The 23,701-nt window shown below is 40.4% G+C and overlaps 1 protein-coding gene across 1 annotated transcript in view; it reads left to right on the top strand.

The window, feature by feature from the left end:
* The window catches only part of LRRC8C (leucine rich repeat containing 8 VRAC subunit C), a 94,252-nt gene that overhangs the window by 52,728 nt on the left and 17,823 nt on the right, over nucleotides 1-23,701 (top strand). Inside the window, exon 2 of the mRNA XM_027536579.1 lies at nucleotides 6,279-6,420. Within this exon, the coding sequence (XP_027392380.1) occupies nucleotides 6,283-6,420 (138 nt within the window). The 5' untranslated portion in view covers nucleotides 6,279-6,282. The remainder of the gene's footprint in view (nucleotides 1-6,278; nucleotides 6,421-23,701) is intronic.

The raw sequence follows: 23,701 nt of genomic DNA, 5'->3' as shown, positions 1-23,701 counted from the left end.
GCCATGGGTGTACATGTGTTCCCCATCCTGAACCCCCCTCCCCCCACCCTCCCCATCCCATCCCTCAGGGTCATCCCAGTGCACCATCCCTGAAGACCCTGTGTCATGTATCGAACCTGGACTGGCTAGTTTTAGTAAGAAGTATTTTTAATAAAAGTAATGCAAATGGATTTCTGCAAAAGGATATAGAGGCAAATATATAACAATGTAAAAGTTTATATATTTTTGATTAGATGCAAGAATCTTTTGATTTAATTTGAAATGCCATGTTTCTAAAGGCATTATCAGATAAGCAAAAATCTTACATAGTAAGTTAGAAATTAGAGTTGGAAGCAATATTAATATAATCATTTATATTTCTAAAATAGGAAAAAAATATAAATAGAATTATCCTGATTGATCTTTAGGGGAAAAAACTATGTAAACTTAGCAGTTTATTCAGAAGTGGCTTCTTCAACTTGATATAATAACTCTAAAAATGTCACAAATCATTTGGAAAGTACAATGATAATGAGAGAGAAATTGTGTTGTCACTGTAATGCACAAAGAGGGGAGGAAGGTTAGGGAGAGAGGGGAACGTATATATAATTATGGCTGATTTGCGCTGTTGTATGGCAGAAACCAACACAACACTGTAAAAAGTTTTTAAAATATTGAAATAGAAAATGGAGGAAAGCACTTAAATTGGTGAAAGAACACAAAATTTTTTTTCAGTTAAGCAAGTGCAAGATTCCTTCACCCTCTCTTTAGTTTTAAGTCAAGAGGTTTTAAGTCAATTCCTATATTTCCTCTCTTCCCCCCCCCCCTTTTTTTTATTTGCATCAAAAATAATTCCAAGGATTAAATCTGTACTGGATATTGGCTTTAAGCCTTGTGTTATGTTAAAACAATGAAGTCTATATGTGCGTATTATACATGTGTCCACATACATTTATATGTAGTATGTGTGTACATACATATAAGGAAGGGCATGTGCATGCCACATGCACATACACACACTTACCCTAAAGAGGTTAAGGACATTAAGAGTAGAGTTATAACTCTAAAAGTCTGTTTCACCTTGACTGTTTCCTCTGAAGCCCTCTTAACTAGGCTGTACCAGTATTAGGAAGCAGTAGACAATACTTAAGTTTCCTAGATTGCTTAGTTTGTCTTTATTTTCCACATTAAGAGAATGATGCCAATGAGGACTGGCAGAGCCTCGCCGTTATGAGTGCCCTAGGCCTTTGCTTTTTCAAGGCCAGCCACAGATGAAGGAACAGTGAACCTCTACCTCAGTGGTTCTCAAAGTGTGGTTTATGGAACACCTGTCACCTACACATTTTTAGAGGGTCCACAAGATCAAAGATCAAACCAGTCCATCCTAAAGGAAATCAGTCCTGAATATTCTTTGGAAGGACTGATGCTGAAGCTGAAACCCAATACTTTGGCCACCTGATGCAAAGGACTGACTCATTTGAAAAGACCCTGATGCTGGTAAAGATTGAGGGTGAGAGGAGAAAGGGGCGACATAGGATGAGATGGTTGGATGGCATCACTGACTTGATGGACAGGAATTTGAGCAAGCTCCAGGAGTTGGTGATGGATAGGGAAGCTTGGCGTGCTGCAGTCATTGGGGTCACAAAGAGTCGGACAAAACTGAGTGACTGAATTGAACTGAACTGACAAGATCAAAACTAGTTTTTAATGCCAAGATATTTCTTGCATTTTTCACTGATGGTACAAAATCACTGGTGGGTAAGTCATCTTAGTGTGAATCAAGGTGGAGGCAGCAAATTCTACTGTATACCTCATTGGCACACATTTACAACTTAAAAGAAAAAAATGCCAGTTTTATTTAATGTCCTGGTTGAATCCATAAAAATTATTATTTTAATAGCTCTTGACCCTTGACTACATATTGTAATAATACATGAAGTGATGAAAGGGAAGAATACATAAAGCACGTCTGCTGAATTCCAAGTACAGTAGGTAGGTATCTCGAGGGAAATCTTTATTTGAATTGAAAGTTGAATTAGCCACTTTATCATAATGTACAATTTTTAATTGAATAAAACAACTGATATTCAGACTTGAGTATGTGGAAGATAATTTCTCAAAATGAATGAAGCGAGCTTGACATTTCAAAGAGAAGAACATAATATTTGCTGCCACAAACAAAATTCAAACTTTCAAGCGATGATTAGAATTTTGGAAAATTTATACACCACCATGAGCTTGACAGGCTCCAGTTACTTAAAAAATTTTCTGATGAAAGCATTAGTGATTTCAATGAATGTGATTTCTAAGTATAATTTGTCAGCATTTGGAAAATCTGCATGACTAAGTGATTCAGTATTTTCCATATTTTCCAAATGACTAATGTTGTTACCAAATCATATATGGATAAAGGGTCCATTCAAAGTTCAAGACTGATGAGTGAGTTTTAACAGCAAGGAGTTTGAAAAGTTCATTAATACAGTTTTCAGGCTCTATACTGCAACTTACCAAGTTAATTTGATATATTATCAAGTTATAGTTATCCACAATTATATGAAAAGCCTGCTAAGATAGTCTTCCCTTCTTTAACTGCATATATTTGATTCATAAATTTCAATCAAAGCAACGTATCAGAGCAGACTGAATGAAGAAGCAGATATGAGAATCCAGCTATTTTCTATTAAGTCCACTGGCAAAGAGATTTGCAAAATGTGAAAAAAATGCCATTATTCTCATTAATTGTCTTTGTTTTGGAGAATATAGTTATCTTTATAATAATTTATGTTAACTTGGAATGAGTTTATTATTTTTAAATGAGTTAATATATATATTTTTAAATTTTCATTTTAATTTCTAATGTAGTAAGTATTGATAGGTATCATCCACCTAAAACATGCTCTTTGAGGTCCTTCTCCTACATTTTAGGACATGAAGGGATTCCCAAGATCAAAAATCTTGAGAACCACAGCTCTTCATTGGTGTATTTTATTCCTAAAATTGTTCCTTGCATCAGAGAACAAGCCCGGTTCCCTCCAAGGTGTACAGGAAACTTATCAAGAAGGAGACAATAACCAAATCTATCAAAAGATGTAAACTGTAGCACAAGCACCATACTTGTTAGTCCTGTCGCTGCAGCTGGCTCGGGTCACTCCTAATTTGATTAGGTGAGCACTGCTCTATGAACAAACATCTGAATCGACTCATCCATTTAACAGACAGTTGCTCAGGGCCTCTTGTTTTCCAGGCACTGTGGTAAGTGATGCGGGTGCAAAATAGAACAAAACAGTAGCTTCTAGGCAGAAAGTGGAAGTTAAGATGAGGTTTAGTGCCAGTCTGTGACTGCCACTGGACAGCTGTGACTAGAAAACATTTGGGGCCATGAGATAATGATCCATTGAGAAGAAAACGGTCCTAAAGTGTCAGGAAAATCAAAATTTGGACTAGTCTGAAATGTTAATAACACTAGGAGTAGGCGAAGTTATTTAGCTTGGGTGGCTTGCCTGAAACATATGTTTTGAAAACACACATATGATAACATATAGGTTCTCCCTTCAAGACGCTTGCAACCCAGTGGGTGAACAAAGTGGAGTTAGGAAAGTTGTGTTTCAGTAAAATGAGGAAATTTTATCAAATGCTGCACAGATGTCAAGTAGGTAGATCATAGGTAAAAGGAATGCCAAGTGGTTGGATTTTCCATGTTATGTTGAGACAAATTACTGCTTAAGAAAAAGTCAGGTAAAGCAGTGAGATGGAATGGAACATATTATAATAATTTCCAAAGATAAACACTAGTGAACCCAAATAAGAGGCTTTCATTTTCTTTAGGCTGTTTATCGTACAGCCTTTAATTCAGTATTAGGGAAGAGAAGATCCAGGAAAAAAAAAGGCTTGGGAAAACAAGCACCAAATGTAGCCTTTCCCTACTCTGTAATCAGACTACATAACAGTCAGTTCAGTCACTCAGTCGTGTCCGATTCTTTGCGACCCCACGAATCGCAGCACACCAGGCCTCCCTGTCCATCACCAACTCCCGGAGTTCACTGAGACTCACGTCCATCGAGTCAGTGATGCCATCCAGCCATCTCATCCTCTGTCGTCCCCTTCTCCTCCTGCCCCCAATCCCTCCCAGCATCAGAGTCTTTTCCAATGAGTCAACTCTTCGCATGAGGTGGCCAAAGTACTGGAGTTTCAGCTTTAGCATCATTCCTTCCAAAGAAATCCCAGGGCTGATCTCCTTCAGAATGGACTGGTTGGATCTCCTTGCAGTCCAAGGGACTCTCAAGAGTCTCTCCAACACCACAGTTCAAAAGCATCAATTCTTCAGCACTCAGCCTTCTTCACAGTCCAACTCTCACATCCATACATGACCACTGGAAAAACCATAGCCTTGACTAGATGGACCTTTGTTGGCAAAGTAATGTCTCTGCTTTTCAATATGCTCTCTAGGTTGGTCATAACTTTCCTTCCAAGAAGTAAGCATCTTTTAATTTCATGGCTGCAGTCACCATCTGCAGTGATTTTGGAGCCCAAAAAACTAAAGTCTGACACTGTTTCCACTGTTTCCCCATCTATTTCCCATGAAGTGATGGGACCAGATGCCATGATCTTCGTTTTCTGAATGTTGAGCTTTAAGCCAACTTTTTCACTCTCTTTCACTTTCATCAAGAGGCTCTTTAGTTCCTCTTCACTTTCTGCCATAAGGGTGGTGTCATCTGCATATCTGAGGTTATTGATATTTCTCCTGGCAATCTTAATTCCAGCTTGTGCTTCTTCCAGCCCAGTGTTTCTCATGATGTACTCTGCATATAAGTTAAATAAGCAGGGTGACAATATACAGCCTTGACGTACTCCTTTTCCTATTTGGAACCAGTCTGTTGTTCCATGTCCAGTTCTAACTGTTGCTTCCTGACCTGCATACAGGTTTCTCAAGAGGGAGATCAGGTGGTCTGGTATTCCCATCTCTTGAAGAATTTTATCATACAGCCTTTAATTCAGTATTAGGGAAGAGAAGATCCAGGAAACAAAAAGGCTTCGGAAAACAAGCACCAAATGTAGCCTTTCCCTGCTCTGTAATCAGACTACATAACAAGGGCAGCTGTAAAGAGTGAGATTATTGGATCCAAAGATGGCAAAAGAGAAACTTTTTTTTGGCCCTCACTGGCCACCCTTTTTCCTTGCCATGAGATAAGGAAAAATATTTCTTCTCCCAGTAGCTGGATGATTAACTTGAAGTCTTAAATCATAATACAGGCAATGGGATTAAGCCAAAAGATAGAACAGTGCAGGTGAAGAAAAGGATGTGTCTCTTTTCCCAGAGCCTCAGTATACCCTATTCATCTTCTGTCATTCAGAGAGAGAGGCTGGGGCTTCCCTGGTAACTCAGTGGTAAAAAAAAAAAATCCATCTGCAATGCAGGAGACTCAATACCTGGGTCAGGAAGATCCCCTGGAGGAGGAAATGGCAACCCACTCCAGCATTCTTGCCTGGGAAATGCCATGGACAGAAGAGCCGGGCAGGGCTACAGTCCATGGGGCTGCAAAAGAGTCAGACAAGACTTAGCGACTAAACAACAACAAACAACAGATGTTTCCAGGGAAAATTGACTTCTCAGAGGATTAGTTTGAGGTTCACAGTGAAATATAAAGTGTTTAGGAAATACAGGGGGGAAAAAAATCAAGTCAAAAATCACAGGGACCAAAAAAAAAAAAATAGGGCCAAAAAAAAAAGTTCTCCCCAACACCTCCTCCCCACATGAGATGATCCCATTTATCAGAAGAAGATTAGTGGCAAAGTCGTTTGCCTTTCAGGACTTAGTAAATAATTAATACAAACGAATGCTGAGGTTTACACTTTAAAAATAATTCAAAACAAAAAACCCCAAGATGACAAGACAAATAGGAAAAACGTTTTAAAGGATGGGCTGTGCTCTTTCTGGCATCTTCTGGCTCTTTCTGGCATATCTTTCTGACATTAGTGGAAAGGGAGAGACCAGGAAATAACAGGCAGCTTTGGTCATGCTGTCTCTCTGGGCCTTTAGCTTTGGCCCATTGGAGCTAAAGGGCACCGCTGATTGGATAGGAGTTAGTAAAGGTGCTTGCTGTTTTCCATGTGGGGCTCCTTATTTCCTTAAGGGGTGGATCTCTCAATAACTTGTTAAAACCCTAAGTACAGTGACAGCTCATGGACTAATTCAGACCACTGAATACGACAGGTTGGAGCAGAATTTTCAAATGCCGTGAACAGTGCAGTATGTTGTGTGTAAAGATAAATGAATTCACCAGTCACCTCTCTTTTCTCAGAAACATGATTCCGGTGACAGAGTTCCGGCAGTTCTCTGAGCAGCAGCCTGCCTTCCGGGTGCTGAAGCCATGGTGGGATGTGTTTACCGATTACCTGTCCGTGGCCATGCTGATGATCGGTGTGTTCGGATGCACTTTGCAGGTAGGTCAAAAAAGAGGCAGAGCAAGACACTAAGCCATCGAAACCTCTTAAAAAAGTGTGTGATTTTTAACCATGTATACATTCGTTGCTCTTTCTCTGTTTGCGTGTGGTATTTATAATTATGGCAGGGAGCCTGAAGCCTAATTTCCTGAACTTTCCTAATAAGGTAAATAGGGTATTTGTAAGATTTAGCTGAGTTCAAATAGCAGTTGAGTATAGTCAAGTAATATTTGATGTCATGAATATCAAAGGGAGTCCTTTATCTTCCAAAGTTGGCTTTACGGTAAAATATAGCATAGATACCCACAGTGCCATTTACATTCTTAATATCAAGCTTTTTTCTTTATCTCTTATTTTTACTCCTAAGATTTTCTGAAAGATCTGACATTTTGATGAGATGTTTTCACACCCAGTGCTTTAGTTCTGAATTAAAATGTAACTGAATCATAATTTATTCTGTATAGATACTGTACATTCATATGTTGAATCTAGATTTTTTTTTTTTTTTATGCGTATCTATGTGTCAGGCACTATCCTTTGTGGCCATAAGCAGTTCATTTCTAGGGGGAAACTAAACAAGCAGTCAGAACAGGTTGTGATAGAGGCTTCTGAAGAGCTCTGAGTGCAAAGGAGGGGAACCAGAAAAATGGTTGCAATATTAAAACTTGAGAACCAGTCAGGAAGAGGGAGCTGGCAATAAAGAAAGTGCTAGGAAGAGGAAAGAAAGCTCTTAGTCATGGATGTGAGAAAAGGACATGACTCCTCTGGGAGACAGTGTGTAGGACCAGCAGCCTTTGGGTGTCTTCAGCGTGAGGGTTGAAGCAGAGCCTGGGAATGGAGTCAGACCAGGAGGATGCGCTTGGTGAGGTAACGTCAGGAATGGCAGTAGAGAGTGAGTGATGGAAACTGAGGCGCCTCTGGAAAAGGCTGACGAGGGGCAGCCCTAAGGACAGGTGCAAACCAGGAGAGAGGAGAGGCTCAGGTGTGGTCAGTGAAGGCAGGTGGTTCAACTAACTCACAGGCTGAGGAGAGAAAAACAGCAACTAGGCCTTTAGAAACCTTAGTGCAAGTGGTTGGAAAACTGAATGGGAGTTAAAGGCTGTGGGGTAGATGCAACTGTCATGTATTGATAGATCTGAGAGGAAAAGTCAGGAAAGAGGGAAGTAGCTAGAAGTGGTGCAGAGTAGAAATAAAGACCTTTTTGTTGTTGCTTTTAATAATAGTTAACATCTAGTGCTTCCTAGGGCTTCCCAGGTAGATGCAGTGGTAAAGAATCCACCTGCAATGCAGGAGACTCAGGTTTAGTCCCTGGGCCAGGAAGATCCCGGAGAAGGCAATGGCAACCCACTGAAGTATTCTCATCTGGGAAATCCCATGGACAAAGGAGCCTGGTGGGCTACAGCCCATAGGGTCACAAAGAGTCAAACATGACTAAATGTCTAAGCACAGTGCTTCCTACGTGTCAGACACTCTTCTGAAGACTTTACATATGTTTTAAATCATTTCATCCTCATACCAACCCTCGGATGTTCTATTATTATCCCCATTTATAGATGCAAAACTAAGGCACCAAGAGATTAGGAAAACTTCCAAGGTGACTGACGAAACCCTTGTTGAAATCCAAACAGTTTGGCCCCAAATCCCTATCCTAATCCCTAACACCAGGCTGCATTTTATTCGCAGGCTGAAAATATTTTGCCTTCCTCCCCACACCGATAAAATGATGCCAGTGAAAAACTAGAGTTTGAAAGAAAGGGCATAAATTCATTCATAAATAAAACAGATAGTTGTTGAAGAACCTACTGTATGACAGGCACTGTTGTACAGGCCAGGCATTGTCAATGTAGGAGATAAAAATAAAAGACAAATTTCCTAGCCTTATAAAATTTAAGTTCTATGGGGAAAAAAAGAAGCAAAATCAGTCAGTTATACGCTGATTCACTGGAAAAGACCCTGATGCTGGAAAAGATTGAGGGTGAGAGGAGAAAGGGGCAACATAGGATTGAGTGGTTGAATGGCATCACTGACTTAATGGACATGAGTTTGAGCAAACTCCAGGAGATGGTGAAGGACAGGGAAGCCTGGCGTGCTGCAGTTCATGGGGTTGCAAAGAGTCGGACACAACTGAGTGACTGAACAGCAGCATCAGCATACATGTTAGAAGGTAATAAGAACAATGGAAAAGAAAATAAAGCATACAAGAATGGTAGGAAATCCCAGCAGCTGAGATTAGCACTTGAGGTTCTCAAACAGGGTGCCCTCACCAGGGAGGTGACTTGTGAAGAAGGAATTGAAGTCAGTGCGAGAGCAGCCTATCCAGATATCCGGGGAGGAGCCATCCTATCAGAGGGAACAGATGGAGCAAAAGACACAGTGAACAAAGCAGTCACAGTACCCTTCCCCTTCTACAGAAGAAATTGACATTTGGCTTTCTCAGCTTTCTATCTCAGTTTCCCTGGTGCCTGATACAGTAGAATGTTAATTGTGTTACTAGGCAACATTGCTTATGGCATCAATGGCTGCTGATTGGTCAACTACATCTGGGGTCAGGGAATGATAAAAATGCCTGGTAGGAAGACATAGATGGGATTTCTGTGATTCTGGTGACACCTGTAACTGAGCATGTCCCTTGACACATGAAATATCTATCTACTAAGTTATAAGAATTGTTGGCTCCTTGGGAACATAAAGCATCAAAGTCAGAGTAAATGCAGAACCTGCATACTGTGGATCTCTCTTCCTTGCACCTGAGATGATTGGGGAGGAAAAGCCTGGGGAGAGACTAGCTCTTGGGCGGCAGGGTGGACCACCACACAGATAGTTGTGAAGATTCCCCCCAAAAGGAAACAGCCTGATGCTGCCTGGCTGGCAAGCTTTTACTCCAGTCCTGTTTCCAAGTGATTCTGGAACCAAGTGAGATCTGTTATAACACTGTAAGTTTGAATGTTGAGGTGATGTTACAGGCCTGAAGCAGGGGTGTTCCTCACACACTGAGGGAAAAGCCAGGAGGCCAGTGGGCTAGAGCAGAGTGAGGAGTAGAGTAATAGAAGATTGAGGCCTGAGAGGCAACAGCTGCCAAATCTTGGAGGGCCTGGAGGCAACTGTAAAGATTCTGTCTTTGCTCTGAGTGAGATGCTCTGTGTTTGGAGGGTTGTCATTATCTGACTCAGGTTTTGACAAGACCACTCTAGGTGCTGAGAATACAGTGTGGGGGACAAGGATGGAAATGGGAAAGACTGAGAAGGCTAGTGCAATAATCCAGGCATGACACAGATCAGATGGCTTGGACTAGGAGTGAAGCTGTGGTTCTGGATATATTTTGAATGAAAAAAAATGAGAGTTGCTAGAAGATTGGATTGAATGAGATGAATGAGAGAAAAAGAAATCAAGAATGACTATAAGGTTTTTAGGCCTGAGCCACTGGAAAAAGTTTGCTTTTGAGCATGTTAAGTTTGAAATATGTTACATGTCCAAGTGGAGAAGTAAACAGTTAAATAGAAGACCCAGGAGTTGTTGGTAGGAGAAGAATGATCATCTTCAAGAGGAAGGAGGTGTTGGATCCAGGATCCAGGGGGCGGATTATCATTGATTTGGATAGAGGGAGCACCTTCTACAAGAACAAGAGTGATGGCCACAGAGACATTTTTTGCAGGGAGAGGAAAGACACAGTAAGATGGGAGTGTATGCCCTAGAGCTTCCATGAAGTAGAAAGTGACCCGTCTGCTGAGAGATTGTGGGGGAAGGGAGGCAGCAAGATGCAGCAACGAGGTGGGTATGGCTTGGGGTCCTCAAGGAGAAGGGCGGATTTTGGAATGGCAATTTGGGGAAATAGCAGGAGGAGGGTAACATAGGTCTGCAGGAAGACTCTGCATGTGTCTTACTTTATCGCTATGCCAAGCATGACAGCAGAGCTGCTGCAGGGCCTTGCTTATTAACAAGCGCAGGTGTTTTTCTTATTTACTTATTCTGTCGTAGAAAAGGGAAACCACAGAGCATCTATAAGAACTAGTAGCTAACTTGGAACAAAATAAATGAAAATGGGAGTGTGTATCTATGAAAATGCCATGATGAACATCATTTAGGGATATAGCTGCTGTGAGTTCAAGCACAACTTAAGCATCTCTTCCTGAGCCCTGGTCAGAACCATCTTCCTGGAGCATAGTCCCCATCATGTCTCTCTGCTACACAGAAGCTTCCCACTTAGCACCCTGCCCAGCACATCGAGTACCCACTCCTCAGATGGGTGACCCAACATGGAGCCTTCACACACAGGCCTGTTTCATCCTTACCGCCTTTAAGAATATGGATGGCAGTTGACTGGATACCGGAAAGACAATATTAGATGTCAAGGTTCTAAAACATCTGAAATACCCCAAAGGAAGATTGTATCAGAATGTGAAGGCTGCAGAGCTCAGAATTCATATGGGGTAGACCATGGTTCAACAAACATCCCTGCTGCTGCTAAGTCGCTTCAGTTGTGTCCGACTCTGTGTGACCCCATAGACAGCAGCCCACCAGGCTCCCCCATCCCTGGGATTCTCCAGGCAAGAACACTGGAGTGGGTTGCCATTTCCTTGCATCAGAATGTGAAGGCCACAGAGCTCAGAATTCATATGGGGTAGACCATGGTTCAACAAACATCCCTAAGCACCCTCAGTATATCAGGTGTTGTGTGGTGTGCTAGAGACACTGAAAGAGAATACAGTACAGCCCCTGCCCTCAGATTGCTAACACTGTACAGACCATAGGAATACAGAAGCAATGCCATTCAATGTGGGAGCACCTTGATGGTGGTAGACTTCAAGAGCATTAAATATGATGTCATCTTAGCTACTGGAAGTTAGGGACTTGAGGAGGTAAATTTGAGCGAATTCTCAAAGAATAAGCATATAAAACCAAAATATACATTTTTTGAAAAGAGGAATTAAAGGAAAATATCAGTATAAGCAGTAGATTTAGTGTGATTATTTCAGGAAGCCCTCATTGGTGGGTCCTCATAGCCTTTTCAGGGGCATCCTGCTCTGGGTGGGGCATTCCCACAGAATCCAGGATGCTAATAGCACTCCACTGAGTGACACTGGTAAGGAGCCTGTGATAGAATGGGTATGCATTTTGTTTAGCTCCTATAAGGACCCTTGGGAGATAGATCAGTCCCATTTTTCAGATGAGCATTCTCATCTGAAAGGTTAGGTGATGTCCCAAAGCCAAGAGAGATGCAGCCAGGATTCAGATCTCAGGTCAGTTCTCCACCATGTAACTTTCACTCCTGTTTACCCTGCTATGGTGGGATATTATGAAATCATTACAGTTGCAAATAGTAATAGCCAAATTTTGGCTTGTAAAACAGAATTTTAAGTATAAAAATAAGTGCAAGATGACTGAAAGAGAAAATAGAAAGTTATAATAAGATTGGTTTTTTCTGATTTACAGCTTAGGTTCTCTAAAAGATTATTCACTGTACACCTGCTATTAACAAATAATAACTTCTAACCTGTAGTGAACATTAAAGAGACAAGAATAAATTACTAAAGAAAGTAAAACCACCAGTATTCGTATTACAAATGAAAGTAATGTTCCCGAGGGGGAGAATTTAAGCTCTTTATTTTAGCTCTGCTGTGATAATCCTGTTTAATGACTGATAAATTCATAAACAAAGGTTCTCTTTGAAGCTCAAAATCCTTTCCCATTTCTAAGGGGATCTTACAGTAATCACAATATGTTTTTATGCCTTGATTTTCCCTTTGTGCAGTAAAAGTGCAGTCATTCATTATGATCATGTTTATAAAACAAGATAACTCTTGGGATTTGAAAACACAGCAAAACAAAATCTCAGTAGGGTTAGAAGAGTACTCATTGGTGGTAAAATAGGATTCCAGCAGCTTTTTTACTGTTTTATAAATGGTCTCTTCCAATAGCGAACAATAGTTCATTATCTCTTTTTTTTTAAATCATTATACAGTTACCCTTTTACTTTATTTTTAAAATTATTCTTTAAATTGGAGGATAATTGCTTTACAGTGTTGTGTTGATGACTGCCGTGCAAAAATGTGAATCAGTCATTATATATATATATATATATATATATATATATTTCCTCTCCCTTTTGAGCCTCCCTCCCACCCCACCCCCATCCCACCCTTCTAGGTCATCTCAGAGCACCAGGCTGGGCTCCCTGTGTTATATAGCAGCTTCCCACTAGCTAGCTATCTTACACATGGTAATATATATAATTATCTCTTTATTCCAAAAGAGATGGTATGCATATAGCTTTAACACTATGCAGCTTTGAAAATACTGGGGAAAGGAGGAAGATACTGTCTTGTCAATGGTCTGTCTTGTCAATGGTCTGTTGATTCTTGCCTTGAGATGTGAAGGGATCAAAATCAATATTTGTCTTACTCATCTGACAAATATTTATTCATTTCTGAGCAAGTGACTATTTTCAAGGCTGCCATAGACTAAGAGCACGCATAAAGAGCATTCCTTAGATTGTATCAGTCCACATAACAAACAAATATAAACTCATTGTAAACCAGAAGAGTGTATGTATCCTATTTCTGTATAGTCACACACCCTCTAGGGCCAATAGCATAAACACCCAACCTTGTGCTATAAACAATACTATTCAAATAATTCAATAAAATAGACGAAATCCTGAAAGGTCAACACGCTGCTTCCTGGAAAAATAAGATTGCTTTAGATCTCTGCTCCGTGACTCCAGGTTATCTTATTATGACCAAATCCAAAACAGCCCATGGTCAAGCTGTTACCAAATATAGAGTTAACAGTTAGAAACCAGCAACAGGAACTGGAAGATAAGCCCCCTGGAAACCCTAGGGGACTGCTCTGTGACTGCTACACAGGAAAGACATTTCCTGCTTTCTGAATTAGAGGGGAAAAAGCCAAGAGAATGACTTAAATAACTTGAAATCACCTACAAAAAAATCCTTATAGACTAAGCCAATGGCCAGGAGCAAACTGTCCAGCAGAGTCACACTGAGAAGAGTTTGGGACATCGGAGCTTGCTGGTTGGAGTTGATCCTCACTTTTAGTTTTGCTTCATACTCAATTGCTTCTCTGGTTTAGAACCATCAGCATCAACTCCATGGCAAATGGCCTTCAACTGAAAATACTCATAGGCAGTTCACTGGAAAGCACAGGTGGTAAAAATTAGTGATTTCGGAGTAGTTCATTTTTAAAAACATTTATTTGGCTTTGCCGGGGCTTAGTTGCAGTACGTAGGATCTTAGTTACTATGTGTGAGATCTTTTGTTGCAGCATGCAAACTGGGATTGAATCCAGGCCCCCTGCATTGGGAGCTTGGAATCTTAACCACTGGACCACCAGGGAAGCCCCCAGAATAGTTGGATTACAGGCCCTGAATCCTTGCTTCTGCCTCTCTCCCCTAATCCTTTGTCCCATACCACCCAGGATCTCTAGTAGATTTCTCCTTTGCCAAATCTGAATTTACAGATGGAGACTCAGAAATTCTTACTTAGATTAGCCTATTGTTTACGGTGAAATTCAGAATCCTAATATAACAGCAGATAGTACCAGTGGGGAGGCTTAAAATGAAGACCTCATCTAAGATATGTTTTATAAAGCTTCTGTGTACAACATGTCACCATTCTACTTCACTCTTTGGGGAATATAAAGCAAAAATCATTTGATGGTGAAAATAATTTTAAAGATCAACCTTTCTCATCTCATCATGGTGGTGGATGCTGTGAGAGAAGCACTGTTTCAAAATCCCTGTTATATCTGGTAACAAAAATATGCCTTAGTTAGGATTCCCTTGGTATGATGGTTTATTCAAACTGATATTTTTTCTTTCCTAGAACTTTATTTCTTGTCATCTATCACCTTGACAACTTAATGTGCAGTGAATTCCTGACCACAAGAATAATATATGAGTGCCTTTCACTTCCTTCTCTTGGGTTTAACACAGGACATGAATCTAAATGCTTTTCTTAGACCATCTGATGCCGCCCAATGCCCCTCAGTGAATGGGGAGCGTTTCCTTTTATTTCACTATTATGGATTGTTGTGACTTTGTTGCCTATTGATTGTTTAATAATACATCTTTCCCTCAGCAAATCACTGACAAGAGAATTGAATTTTTTCATCTGTGAAGCAACTGAGATTTACTTATACTTAGTCTCTTGTTCGGAGAAGGCAATGGCAACCCACTCCAGTACTTTTGCCTGGAAAATCCCATGGACAGAGGAGCCTGGTGGGCTGCAGTCCATCAGGTCACCAAGAGTCAGATACGACTGAGCGACTTCACTCTCACGCATTGGAGAAGGAAATGGCAACCCACTCCAGTGTTCTTGCCTGGAGAATCCCAGGGATGGGGGAGCCTGGTGGGCTGCCGTCTACGGGGTCACGCAGAGTCGGACACGACTGAAGAGACTTAGCAGTAGCAGCAGCAGTCTCTTGTTAGGACTTCCCTAGTGGCTCGGTTCTGAGAAGGCAATGGCACCCCACTCCAGTACTCTTGCCTGGAAAGTCCCATGGACGGAGAAGCCTGGTGGGCTGCAGTCCATGGGGTCGCAAAGAGTCAAACAGGACTCAGCGACTTCCCTTTCACTTTTCACTTTCATGCATTGGAGAAGGAAATGGCAACCCACTCCAGTGTTCTTGCCTGGAGAATCCCAAAGACGGTGGAGCCTGGTGGGCTGCCGTCAATGGGGTTGCACAGAGTCGGACACGACTGAAGGGACTTAGCAGCAGCAGCAGCAGTGGCTCGGTTGGTAAAGAATCTGCCTGCAATGCAGGAGACCCAGGTTCAATCCTAGTCTCTTGTGGATCCTATGTTGTAAATCACCAAAATCTGTGTTTAAAAATCTCTGTTAAGCAGGTTTATCATGAGATGGAGGCAGATAACCTTGTATTTCTAATCGGGACCTTTGATTTGGAGACCCTCCTCCATCCTCTCATATGTCAGGCAAGCAGATTCACTCCTCCTCCTCTTCCCTCACTGGGTTCCTCCCCAAGATCCCTCTTTCCCATTTCCCTGAGAACACTGAGCGTGTCTAGATCTTCTCGGCCTACACAGGGCCTCTGTGCTAAGGATTAGGCTAACACTTGGCACTACATTTTAATTGCAAGGCTTGTAAGTTCCTACATTATATCTGGAATCTTATATTTAACATACATAACGTGTGCTGTTCTTTTGTCCCCATGCTACTGTTTTTCTTTGTAAAATCCTGCATTTTTGTTATTTTTATTTTACAGTTCCTATTGTTTTGGAACATCTGGCCTTCCTATAGTTTTTTTTAAATCTAGTATTATTGTTTTGTATTTACTTTAATATAAACTATGAAATAAAACACTCCCAACTAGAAAGATACATATCAACTGAAAGATTTAACAAAATATAAGATCGCACTCACAGTGGCAATGAAAGCTATTAAGTATCTGGAAATTAAGCTAATCAAGAATACACAAGAACTTCACTTCAGTTCAGTTCAGTCGCTCAGTCATGTCTGACTCTTTGCGACCCCATGAACCGCAGCACGCCAGGCCTCCCTGTCCATCACCAACTCCCGGAGTTCACCCAGACTCACGTCCATCGAGTCAGTGATGCCATCCAGCCATCTCATCCTCTGTCGTCCCCTTCTCCTCCTGCCCCCAATCCCTCCCAGCATCAGAGTCTTTTCCAATGAGTCAACTCTTCGCATGAGGTGGCCAAAGTACTGGAGTTTCAGCTTTAGCGTCATTCCTTCCAAAGAAATCCCAGGGCTGATCTCCTTCAGAATGGACTGGGTGGATCTCCTTGCAGTCTTCACTAATAGCTTTTAAATGCCTCATAAATGACTTATAAGACAATTTGAATAAATGGAAAGACATTGTGCCTTTGGATGGCACAAACTTGACATTAAAAAGATGTTCAGTCCTCAAAAATTAGTTTGTAAATTCAAAGCAATATTAAGAATATTCTAGTTAGTTTATTTTTGAGAAACTTGGTGAACATATGTCAAATTTATATGAAGAGTGCTCACTTGTGGTGGTGAAGGGGAATAGAATGATATAAGCTGATAGAAGGAAAGAAAAGAGAGAAGGAAGAGGAGGTGGGGAGGGAGGGACTTTGCAGGAACTGATAAAATACAGTGCTTGGAGGAATATGGAAAGTTCAGCCCTCTGCCCCTGAGGGTTCCCTTGCCCACCACACACGCGACAAAACGCCTTGACTATATAAACTAATTTCTTCAGATTTCCTTTATAGAATATGGGTCAGAAGCTCCATCTAATTCTCATCCCTTTCCCAATTGTAAATTTCTAAATCTCTGTACAAATATTCTATTTACAAGCAGGAAATTTCCTAACTCTAAATTTCACAAGTGGGTACGTCATTAACTCTTAAGATGTAGCATCCCCGTTTTTCAAGAGCAAAGCTCTAGCTGAAAGAATGACCTCTAATTGTTGGGAATAGAAACCTTGTAAGACCAGGCCTCATCTGTAAGGTTCATTCATGTGTCCCCGGAAGGAAAGACAGTAGCGGTCCTGGATAAGCAAGTACTCACCAGAGTTCATTCTGTGGAATGACAGGATGAGTGAGGAAGAATTCACGAGACATTTTTGCCATGTGCTAACGTACAGTGAGCATTTGTGTGCCAAGTCGCTTCAGTCTGTCCGACTCTTTGTGACCCCATAGACCATAGCCTGCCAGACTGCTCTGCCCATGGGATTCTCTAGGCAAGAATACTGGAGTGGATTGCCATTTCATTCTCCAGGGGATCTTCCTAATGCAGCAATCGAACCCGTGTCTGTTATGTCTCCTGCATTGGCAGGCAGGTTCTTTACCCATGGTGCCACCTTAACAGCCTTGAAAAGGGACTGAGACCTTTGAATTACTGAGATACTGTGCTTATTTCCGGGTATTTTACATCATAACTTAAGAGACTGTGACCAGTACAAAAAAGAGACCAAAAACTTGTTCGAGACCTAGTTGAAGGTACACATAGCCTAAAGCTGAGAAAATTGATGAGCTCATGAGAAAAGATAGCAGGTACTCAAAGGGCTGCCATGTGGAAAGTGTAAATGGTCTAAACTGATTTCATGTGTCCTAGGACACCAAACAGAACCAACAACAGAAGTTTTAGAAGGAAGATTTTGGCTCAGTACAAACCCAACTTTCAAAAAGTTAAGCTCTTTCTGAAAATACCATGTTCAGTTGTGAGTTTCCCGTTACTGGGAAACTCACAGAGGGTGAATGGCCTGGTGGAAGGGAGCCTACAAGGACAATCCACGTGTTGAAAACTGTGGGCATTTGTCCGCTACATACGATTAAGTTCTAGGCAGTTCAGGCAGTGATAAAAATGACAAGGCCCTACCAAAAAAACATCAACTGATAACATTTAAAATACAATGTCAGGTGTATTTTAAGTGCTTTGTGAAAAAGCAGTGTAAGGAGAGAGAGAGAGGGGCCCTACTTTAAGTAAGGTGGTCAAGGAAGTCCTCTCTGAAAAATAAACATTGGAGCAATACCAAAGGAGCTGAGATGGGGAGGCATGGGGGTATCCAGAAGAAGAACATTCCAGGCAAAGGAAACACAAGAGGCCAGTGTGCCAGGTACAGAGACGGGACAGGCAAGTGTGGTGCTTCCACTGTTTTCTTGCTAGGATCCACTGTGTGAGGCTTGACATCAGTCTTAACCTAAGTGGAGTATTACCACAAATGTCAGGCACCTGAGATTTAAGCTTCAGAGTTGTCAGAGTTAACACAAAGGATTTAATCCTGTAGTATGTAAAATCTGGGACCTTATAATCTACCAAAGCAATTAGTATTACCTCTTTGTTGACAACTAATCACAGTGTGTAGAAGAAAATACTACCATATCTCATTGCCCATTCAAGACTTCAAGTTGCTCAAAGGCAGGATCTGTGTCTGGTACATCTTTGTACCACTTTTATTCTTAGACCTAACACACAAGAAATGTGTGTTGAGTGAATGCATCAATTTGCTTCAGCAGCTCTAAGAATTTATTAACTGTCTTAGTAAAAACAATTGTATAAACTCTTAATTTAAAACTGGATCATAAACTGATGGAGGAAAGCTTTGTGTGGTATAATTAATGAGAGGTGATAAAAATCAGATCTCCCCTGAAAAAAAGTAGAAAAAACAGCCAGTAGCAAGTGATCTTTCTTTAGGAGTATCAGACATTAAGCACAGCTCTCTGCAGAACTGGATAGGAATTCGAGGAGCATCCTCTCTAGAACAATTATCATAAACCCAGTGCTGGAGAAAGGAGACAGCCCCTTAAGCTTGAGCAATAAACTTGAAAGAAAAAATCCTTTGAGGATGTACTGCAAAAATGTGCTAAAAATAGATCAACAACTCCTGAGTTGTATGTTATGTGCCCTCACGTGCTAGAAAACTACAATCAAAATTGTGTAAAAAAAAAAAATCATGCTTTTATGGCAAAGAGGCTTAAGAAACTGTAGACATTGAGGCACCTTGGAAGAGCAAGTTACAGAATCACTGCAGTGAAACTAATGAAGTATATTTTTACAGAACCAAGAATTTGTTATGTTTTGGCCATTTGTGGTTGTTTTATAATAAAGTTGAATGCCATGGTGAAAATCAGGTTTTTCTTCCGTATGAACTGTCCATTCATACGGATGTTGGGTGGAGAAATATTTTTAGGGCATCCCAAACTAAACCTCATTGTGAGTGTTGACTGAGTTCTGTTATGGTATTAGTACTTGACCATGTGCCCATGAAATAGATGTTACAAGCTGCCTTGAGAGTCTAAAAACCTCCATGTTGTGTTGTGGGAAAATGGTTTCTTCTTTCTAAACAACCAGATTTCCAACAAACTTTTGAAGGCTTGCTTATGGTCATTAACTATTTAGTATACTTTAGTCTTTCAGACATTAAAAAAAGATTATTTAAAATTTAGTGGTTTCTGAGTAATGATGATATTTTCATGATATTGGTTTATTCTAATCTAAAAAGGTCATTCTAACCTAAGAAGATCCTGCACTAGTTAAAATTCTTTTAAAGAAATAAAAGTAATAGAATTTCAGAAAAGAATTTAGAGGTGATTTAGTACAAGTTCTCATCCACTATAGAAATCTCTTTTACAGCATCCTTGACAAATTAATATCTGGTTTCTATTTGAGCAAATTTGGTAATAGGGAGAAATGTGCTGTTTAATCACATTTTTGCTATGAAACTGCAAGTAAATCAGTACATATTTACTGAATGTTGACTAGGTTCCCAGCGCTGTTAGATATTATTGGGAGTAAAAATAATTTAAGGCCCCATCTCTTAAGAAGCTTAAGGAATAGTTGGAAAGCAAAGTAACACATTCATTTATTGTACCAGTTTATTCAGTATATGGTGTTATAGGCACTGTGCTAAGTTCTGATAACACAAAACTTGCTCTTGGCCCTGAAGATGTTTAAACTGTTGCAAAGATAGACGCTCAAATACATCCTTCTAACACACAATATAGTTGATGGGGTGTGTGTGTGTGTGTGTGGGCGCGTGCACGCGTGCATGTTCATATTGTAATGACCATAGATTGCAATAGCTGCCAAAGAGGAAGAATAGTTAAGTCTACCTGGGGAAACCCAGTTTCTTGATATTCTGTGTAGGATGGTTTAAATTATATTCCTGGAAAAAAAAAAAAAAAGTGTTGTGGTGTGTTATAAAGAATAAGACCTGTAAGGCAAAATAAAATTTAATGAATGTCATGTGGAAGTGTCTAGCAAGTAAAGACTTTCAACTTTTTAGATGTTAACGGTATTTTATTTCTAAGAATAAAGAAATAGAGGCTTTGAAATGTGTACATCACTGTTCATTGTGTAATAGCAAGTTAAAATCTTTAGGCTCCCTAAGAAATAAACTATTCTAACTGGCAGTATTAGAATTAGCTCCTTTAGATTTGAGTTGGTATCTCCCTATTGGGTACATTAGTCTTAAGAGCTGACGAGATTCTTTGGACCAATACCTAAAACTAAGGCTGTGTAATCTTAAATTCAAATATGTTAGCTTATGTTTTGGGATGTTAATGTAAGCTTTTAAAATGTTGGAGCTGGACTCACGAAATGCCTAATGCATGAGGAGACAATGTTGTAGAGATCCTCTTCTGAATCACTCTTGTGCATCATTTGTATTCGTCAGCTGCTTAATTTTAAACTTTTAGAAATTCTGTAGTATCAGCCACAAATCTTTTGTCTAATAAACAGACCATCAACTGCGTCATCAGTTTGCCTTGTAAGAAACCTCATATGCTCCCTGGAAATCTTAAATCTGGGTTAATTTTTATAATTTCAGCTAGGTCAAGTAAAATTAAAGAGAAAAGTTGAATCTTTCCCCAGAGCTTCAAGCAAAAAAAAAATGGGGACTCTGCCATATGATGTTGGGTAAAACACATGTCCTTTCTGAGCCAATTTTATTAAATGAGCAGCATTGGCATCATTTTCATTTCACAGATGATGGGAGAAACCTAATGGTAAAATAGAAATGTGTTATGTTTAGTCTCTAACTCCAGACTTCAAAAGCCTTCTCTTCATCTGACATTTCTAGATGTCTTAGGTGTGATTAGTTGAGTCTCTAGCAAAGAGATTGAAAGATGTCTAAGATCAAGGTCCAAATGCCCAGATCTTCCCTCTCACAGCTGTCTGCTTCCCTCTTCCAAAGGATCTGCAGGAGCTATATAGGCAAAGGACAGACAGACAAAAGAACATTTGATGAAAACTAAGTTGTGGCCCCAGACCTCACTGTCACTCTCCCAGTGAGCTGGGCCAGAACTCAGATAAGTCACAAGGACTTCCTTTGGCTAAACACTGAAGGCTAAACCGGAAGCAGGTGGGAGAGCACAGGAAGCCTCCTTTATCCTCTTTCCCTGTACTTTAATCTCTGTCACCCTGGAGCAAGAAAAGGGGAAGCTGGGCAAAGAAGAGACTGGGTGAGGAGGAGCTCTTCTGAGCAATCCTCCCCAGGCCCTCCCAGGGTATAATTCACTTCTAAGAGGGGGGCAGCTCCAGACCCACCTATCACATCAACTTCACAGAATAAGAGAGACTTCAGAGTGATGACTCCTATGAGAAGCTCTAAAGAGAGACTCCAAACAAACTAATTCCAAGAGAGCCCCTGCTCAGACTCAGAGCCTTAACCCCCTAACCCCTTAAGCACCAAGGTTCAATGCCTTTTCCTTTAATGTTACCATCTCTACCAGCCCTCTTTCTCCTGGAAAGAAAAAAAGGAGGAATAAAGTAGAGTCTTGAGTTCTGCCCAAAGATCAACCATCAGATGAGTTAGGAAAAAAGAAAAAAAAAATCCACAGCTGAAATTCACCTTATATGGTAAAAGATCTATTCGCCTGGAATGTGTGGAACCAAATTAATGGTATTTCTGGAGTCCAGATAGCTTAACTTCCAAAAAAACATAAAATGATTGGGAAAAAAAAATTCTCCAACCATCCATCACACCTAAATGACTAAGGATTGGCATGACTCTTGCCTTACCTGCAAGCCTTCTGTAATATCATGTAATTTAAAGTGTTTATTGCTCAAGCATGTCCAGCTCTTTGAGACCCCATGAACTGTAGTCTCCCAGCTCCTCTGTCCGTGAAATTCTCCAGGCAAAAATACTGGAGTGGGTTGCCATTCCCTTCTCCAGGGGATCTTCCCTACCCAGGGATTGAACCTGGGTCTCCCGCATTGCAAGCAGAATCTTTGCCATCTGAGCCACCAGGGAAGACCCTAGTGATGTCACAGCAAGATAACAGCTGTTCTCTCCTGTAAATGATACCATCTTTTCTTTCACATAGATTGAACCACAGCCTGGCAATTGACATCATTCATTTGCTGAGTAGTAGAGCAAATTATTCTTTGATTACTATAGAAAATTTCTGAAATAAATTACCATTTTTTAAAAGATTCTTTTAGTAGTTCTTTGTCTATTGGGTTGGTGCCAGTGGTAGAATTCTGTATCTCTGGGCTGTTTGTACATTGGTGTGAATAGTCCAGAAGATTTATGTTTCTCTGGGACTCTTCCAGTTTCTATCTTAACTCCTGCTCACAAATTTGTCAGTGAACTACAGGGTGTCCAGAGATAAGTCAATTGAAAACAGAACTAAGATTTCAGTCCCTGAGTGTTGCTTCAGAAAGAGCTTTTTCTTCATTATTTCAAGAGCATAATTTTAAATATTTCAAAATTCTAAGCAACAGAAACAAAGATGGTAACAATAACCCTGTGTACGAGACAGCAAAAGAGACACTGATGTATAGAACAGTCTTATGGACTCTGTGGGAGAGGGAGAGGGTGGGAAGATTTGGGAGAATGACATTGTAACATGTAAAATATCATGTAAGAAACGAGTTGCCAGTCCAGGTTCGATGCACGATACTGGATGCTTGGGGCTAGTGCACTGGGACGACCCAGAGGGATGGTATGGGGAGGGAGGAGGGAGGAGGGTTCAGGATGGGGAACACATGTATACCTGTGGTGGATTCATTTTGATATTTGGCAAAACTAATACAATTATGTTAAGTTTAAAAATAAAATTAAATTAAAAAAAAAAATGTGACTGAGGAAAAAGAAAAAAATGTTCAAAAACTTAATTGGATTTCTTAGTGCCAATAAAATGGACAACTACAACAGAGGGGTGGAAAAAAGAAAAATTCCAAAAGAATCTGTAGAATTCTACAAAAAATAAGAATAATAAATGTTTTTCTTGAAAAAAAAAAAAATTAAGCAACAGAAACAAATTGTCTTGGTTATGAATCACTAACAGTATGTTCCTATTGTTTATCCATAGTTTTTGTATATGCACTGAGTTTTCTCATATGGTTTTGACCTTGAAGTGAACGCTTTCCACTTAAGTCGTGATGGATGAAATAATTCATTAACCTACTTGGCTTATCTGAGGTTATTGATATTTCTCCCAGGAATCTTTATTCCAGTTTGTGCTTCCTCCAGCCCGGCGTTTCTCATGATGTACTCTGCATATAAGTTAAATAAGCAGAGTGACAATATGCAGCCTTGATGTACTCCTTTTCCTATTTGGAACTAGTCTGTTGTTCCATGTCCAGTTCTAAATGTTGCTTCCTGACCTGCATACAGGTTTCTCAAGAGGCAGGTCAGGTAGTCTGGTATTCCCATCTCTTTCAGAATTTTCCACAGTTTATTGTGATCCACACAGTCAAAGGCTTTGGCATAGTTAATAAAGCAGAAATAGATATTTTTCTGGAATTCCCTTGGTTTTTCGATGATCAGCGGATGTTGGCAATTTGGTCTCTGGTTCCTCTGCCTTTTCTAAAACCAG

The sequence above is a fragment of the Bos indicus x Bos taurus genome, chromosome 3 (assembly GCF_003369695.1).
Source record: "Bos indicus x Bos taurus breed Angus x Brahman F1 hybrid chromosome 3, Bos_hybrid_MaternalHap_v2.0, whole genome shotgun sequence".
Taxonomy (NCBI): domain Eukaryota; kingdom Metazoa; phylum Chordata; class Mammalia; order Artiodactyla; family Bovidae; genus Bos; species Bos indicus x Bos taurus.
Note: the sequence above shows the minus strand (reverse complement) of the source record. Positions and strands in the feature narration are given on the sequence as shown.